Below are 5,628 nucleotides of genomic sequence, written 5' to 3'. Positions count from 1 at the left end.
TATAATCGGTCGATCATGTCATTTAGTTAGGATGGTCAACCACAAGTGATCTATCCAAAAAATCGGACAAAGAGTGATCAATCAAAGCCTAAAATAATTGGTCAATGGTAATCGGATCAGATAAGTCAACCAAGTTGTCAACCTTGATAAATTCGTCAAAATGATTGATCCAGAATAGTTGACCAATGGTGATAGATGCAATATACTTCCAAAATCAATAATCTCAATTTTAAAAACTGAGATCACGACTAATTGATATCTATATACAAAGAAAAATAAATTTATATAAAATCTATAATTTCTTTTTAGATTACATAATTCAAAGATTAAAAAGAAATTGTATAAAACTTTTTGAATGGTATAATTTAAAATTAAAAAAATAATTTTAAAAGTATGCAATTCAAAATATATTTTAAGATTATATATATAAAAGTAAAAAATTAATTTCAATTATAAAAATATATTTTAATTTAGATTTTATTATGTAATTTAATGTGAATGTGGATAAGTCTGTATTAAGTGGAAGAGATATGATCTATTAAAATTAGAACACATTTAAGATGCGGGTTATAAGAATAGACTTTAATTTAGGGTATTTCATTGTACTATCTTTTATTATTATTGTTATCTTTTTATAATCACCTTATCAATTAATAAAATAGTTTCTATTTTGTTTATGAATTTCTTTTATAATTTTAATTTGTTCTTAGTCTATTAAACATATAAATTAACTTAGTTTTAATGTGTTCTTACTCTACTCATATTTTAATTTGTTTATCAATTAATATCACATTTTCAACTATTTTAACTTAGTTTTAAGACATTTTTTTTCTCTTAAATCAATTATCAGGATTTTTTATTCGAATTTAAGCACTGATAATGAATTACAATAGTAATATAATCAATTATTATTATTAGTGAAGTCGTGATCCTTTAGAACTTTAACACTGTGTAATAAACTACATGTATTTGTAATCGATGATTTGTGCCTGAAAACAAGTCGGAAGATGGACTAATTCACCTTTCTCGTGTAAAGAAGTCGTACATTTGCAGTATGTAGGGCTGCACACCTTACCCATTTACTTAAATTAAAGAAGTTGCCTAATGTCGATTGTCTTGATCCGTAAAAAAGTGGAAAAACAAAAAAGAAAGAAGAATAACATAATTCCAGAGGATACAGAAGTTGACTTTGAGACAAGAGTTTTGTGTTGTTCAGATCTGTGTTGTTTGGGTTGATGATGATGGCCGAATCATTTCTCTTCAGCATCGCCGACTCACTCATAGCAAAGCTTGCGTCTCAGCTTTATGAAGAAGCTTCTCGGGTGATGGGTTTGTACCATNATCTGCAAGAGTTTACAAACACTCTCTCATTAGTCAAAGCTGTGTTGTTGGATGCTGAGCAAAAGCAGGAGCACAACCATGAGCTGCGGGAATGGCTGAGGCAGCTCAAACGTGTCTTCTCCGATGCCCAAGATGTGCTGGATGAATTTGAGTGCCAAACACTGCAAAATCAAGTTGTCAAAGCTTATGGTACCACCAAAACCAAGGTTAGTCGCTTCTTCTCAAGCTCTAATCCATTGGTTTTTCGTTACAAGATGGCTCAACAAATTAAAGATATCAGCAACCGACTAGACAAGGTTGCAGCTGATAGGCATAAGTTTGGTCTACAAACAATTGATGTTGACACACGTGTTGTGCATCAGAGAGAGATGACACACTCCCATGTGAAGGATTCAGATGTAATTGGAAGGGAACATGACAAAAGAAAGATCATACATGTTTTGACGCAGAAGAATCCCATTGATATTGATAAAAATATCTCTGTTATCCCCATTGTGGGGATTGGAGGTTTAGGAAAGACTACACTTGCAAAGTTTGTGTTTAATGATGACAGGATAAACGAGTGCTTCCCATTGAAGATGTGGGTGTGTGTTTGTGAAGACTTTGACATTAAGCAAATGATGGTTAGAATTATCAATTCTGCTAACGATTCTGCTTCACACTCTCATGCTCCTGATTTCCAACAGAATTTGAACATACTAGACATGGAGCAACTGCAAAATCAATTGAGAAANAAACTTGTTGGTAAAAAGTTCTTACTCGTCTTGGACGATGTATGGAATGAAGACCGCGTTAAGTGGGTTGAGTTGAGGACTTTAATACAAGTAGGTGCTGCTGCAGGAAGTGCAGTTCTAGTGACTACTCGTAGTCACTCCATTGCATCCTTGATGGGCACGGTTTCCTCTCACATTTTACAAGGTATTTCTTTGGAGAATTCAGTGTCTCTGTTTGTCAAATGGGCATTTAAAGAAGGAGAAGAGGAAAATTATCCTCATTTGATAAATATTGGCATAGATATTGTGAAAAAATGCAGCGGGGTTCCGTTGGCAGTGAGAACTATAGGGAGTTTATTATTTTCCAAATTTGAAGCAAAGGAGTGGAAATATGTCAGAGACAGTGAAATTTGGAATTTGCCACAGAAAAAAGAAGATATATTACCAACACTTAAATTAAGTTATGATCTTATGCCATCATATTTGAAGCAATGCTTTGCTTTGTTTTCCCTTTACCCAAAGGATTACAAATTCGTTAATTTGGAAGTAATTACGCTTTGGGGTGCACTCGGACTCCTTCGGTCTCTGAAAAAGAATATGACACAAGAAGATGTTGCCAATCAGTANTTGTATGAACTACAGTCAAGATCTTTTATTCAAGATTTTGTCAGCTACGGAACAGCTTATACATTTAAAATACATGATTTGGTGCATGATCTAGCCCTGTTTGTTGCAAAAGATGAGTGTCTACTTGTAAATTCTCACATTCGAAATATACCTGAGAGTATTCGTCATCTGTCATTTGTTGAAAACGATTTGGATGGCAATTCAATCAGTTCAAAATCAGTAGGTGTGAGAACCATTCTCTTTCCTAAGGATGGTGTGGGTGCCAAGAGTGAAGNTTTCTTTACATTGGTTTCAAGGTACAAATACTTGCATATTTTGAATCTAAGTTATTCTTCAGTTGAAACTTTGCCTGATTTCATTGGGAAGTTAAAACATTTGAGATCTCTCTGTCTTTATAATAATAAGAAAATCAGGAGACTCCCTGATTCTATTTGTGAGCTTCAAAGTTTGCAAGAGTTGGACCTTGGTGGATGCATGGAGTTGGAAGCATTACCCAAAGGATTAANAAAATTGATCAGTCTTCGAGATTTTGTCATAACCACAAAGCAAGCTGTTTTGCCCGAGAATGACATTGCAAACTTGAGCTCTCTTCAGTATTTGACTATTCAATATTGTGATAATGTGGAGTCTTTATTCTCAGGGATAGAACTTCCTTATCTGAAAGCATTGAGTGTTATTAGCTGTAAGAGACTACAATCTTTGTCAATTGACAGTAAGCATTTTCCTGCAATAGAGACGTTGTGTATTGGGAACTGTGACAAATTAGAATTGTCCAAGGGTCATGAAGGCCAGAAGTTCTTCTTAAAGTTAAAAACAATACACTTTCTTTCACTGCCACAGCTACGGACATTGCCTCATTGGCTTCAAGGATCTATTAAAACACTGCTATCATTGAGACTAGAGCACTGCTCCAATCTTGAGGTGCTTCCCGATTGGCTGCCAATGCTAACTTGTTTGAAAGCACTTGACATCAAAGGTTGCCCGAAATTGCATTCTCTGCCAGATGGCATCAATTACCTCTCTGCCCTTGAACGTTTGGAAATCGTTGTCTGTCCGGAATTATTCAGAAAATTCACGCTGCAAGTCAGAGAGCATTGGGACCAAATGTCACACATCAAACGGATTAGCATTCTTGAAAGTAAATAGAAGAGGAAGTGGAAAGTTTCAACAACCTTGATAAATGTTGAAGGCCTTTACTTTTTTTTTTTTTTCTTTAGGTTTCTGTAATGCAGATGGTTTTTCTAAAGCATTTTTTTAGTTGTGTTTTGATTTCTGTTTTATGTTGTTCCTCGCACTATGGCTGATTGCTTGGTGTAGACCATAATGATGATATCTCTTCTATGTTACTCTTCCCTTTTTCTTGTATAGAAATTTGGACTTTGATGGATGAGCGGTTCATTTTAGAGCCTCCTAGTCAGTGACAGCTGTTCAAAATCTCGTAATCTTTTGAATTTTTTCCTTTATGATCCATCTTTCATTTATATTCACCTGCAAGTGAAAATCGAATTATAAATTTAGGAATCTTAAACTATTGCAAATTACATGTAGAGTTAGAACCTCAGCATGGAATATAAAAGAGAAATTTAAGTTACCAATCCACAAACAGGTAATAAAAAATTAGAAACTTGTGGTAATAAATGTTATTGTTGAGGATTCTTCAATTTTTACGTTGTTCCTTTATTTTCTTTGTTTCATAGTTGTAATGGGGTTTAAAGGGGCGGTGACTTTTTTATCCTTTTATAAGGTTAAAAGGTATCTGTATCAGTTATCTCTCTCATTATTCAGAAATAACAAACTCTCGAACTGTGGTGGATGTAGGTCACTGTGACTGAACCACATAAATTTTTGTGTCATCTTCTTTCTCTCAATCTCTTCCTTTTCATATTGTCATAACAATTGATATCAGGAGCTCTAGGTCACCTGATATTGGCGTGATGTTGGAAAAAGCACACAGTTTGATTCTCTTGAGTTTAACTGACAAGGTTCTACGAGAGGTGGGTGAAGAGACAACGCTTGCAGGGATGTAGGCGACGTTGGGAGATAAATTCCAGAAAAAATCCCTAACCAATCGGTTGTATCACGTCTCTATTATACCTTGCAGATGTCTGAGAATATATCTGAGAGATCATCTTGATAATTTTAATCGAATTATCTTGGATCTACAGAGTATTGGAGTTAAAATTGATGATGAGGATCAAACTATTATTTTATTATGTTCTCTGTCGAAATCATATGTTGGTGTATGTTTCTTGATGGCCTACAGCTTGCCGAAATCATACAGCTTGTGGCGTACAATGATGCTGATTGGGAGGTTGTCTAGATACTCATCGATCTGTTATAGGTTGGTGTATGTTTTTCTATGGTGTCTTGTTCTTGGAAATGTAAGAAGCAAAATTGTGTTTCTAAATATTCTACCGAGGCTAAATATCGGTCAACCTCATCTGTTTGTGCTGAAGTTGTATGGTTACATGATCTTTTGGAGCAACTTGGGTTTTCTCAACCTACATCCACACCTATTCATGCCAATAATACTAGTGCTATTCAAGATGACTACAAATCTAGTGTTTCATGAACTAATAAAGTATATTAAAATAGATTGTCATTACATGGTTAATATATTTACCAAAACCTTGTATCGGCAGGGTCATCAGTTTCTTATTGACCAATTGTGGCTGATTGACTTACCAACATCAATTTGAGGGGAATGTTAATATATTCTATTATGTCTTTATAAGTCTTTATAAGTCAGCAATTACTTTCTATAAAAAGCAAATTTCCTATAAACCCTCCTTTATCGCATATCTTTTGCAATCTCCAATATTAATGTAAAAATATTCTATGCTACCTATTTAAGAAAAGAGGGATGTAGACTACAACAATTAAAAGCAAAGAAATCTCTTATATGCTCTCTCTTGTTTTGATATTTTGACAAAGTATCCACATTTGG

At 34.3% G+C, this 5,628-nt stretch overlaps 1 protein-coding gene across 1 annotated transcript; it reads left to right on the top strand.

The window, feature by feature from the left end:
* Positions 1–1,050: 1,050 nt before the first annotated feature.
* On the top strand, positions 1,051–4,144 carry LOC106756846 (putative disease resistance protein RGA1). Its single transcript, XM_014639451.2, has one exon. It carries the CDS (start codon positions 1,236–1,238, stop codon positions 3,825–3,827), a length of 2,592 nt encoding a protein of 863 aa, XP_014494937.1. The 5' UTR covers positions 1,051–1,235; the 3' UTR covers positions 3,828–4,144.
* The last annotated feature ends 1,484 nt before the right edge of the window (positions 4,145–5,628 follow it).

The sequence above is a fragment of the Vigna radiata genome, chromosome 3, assembly GCF_000741045.1.
Source record: "Vigna radiata var. radiata cultivar VC1973A chromosome 3, Vradiata_ver6, whole genome shotgun sequence".
Lineage (NCBI taxonomy): Eukaryota > Viridiplantae > Streptophyta > Magnoliopsida > Fabales > Fabaceae > Vigna > Vigna radiata.
Note: the sequence above shows the minus strand (reverse complement) of the source record. Positions and strands in the feature narration are given on the sequence as shown.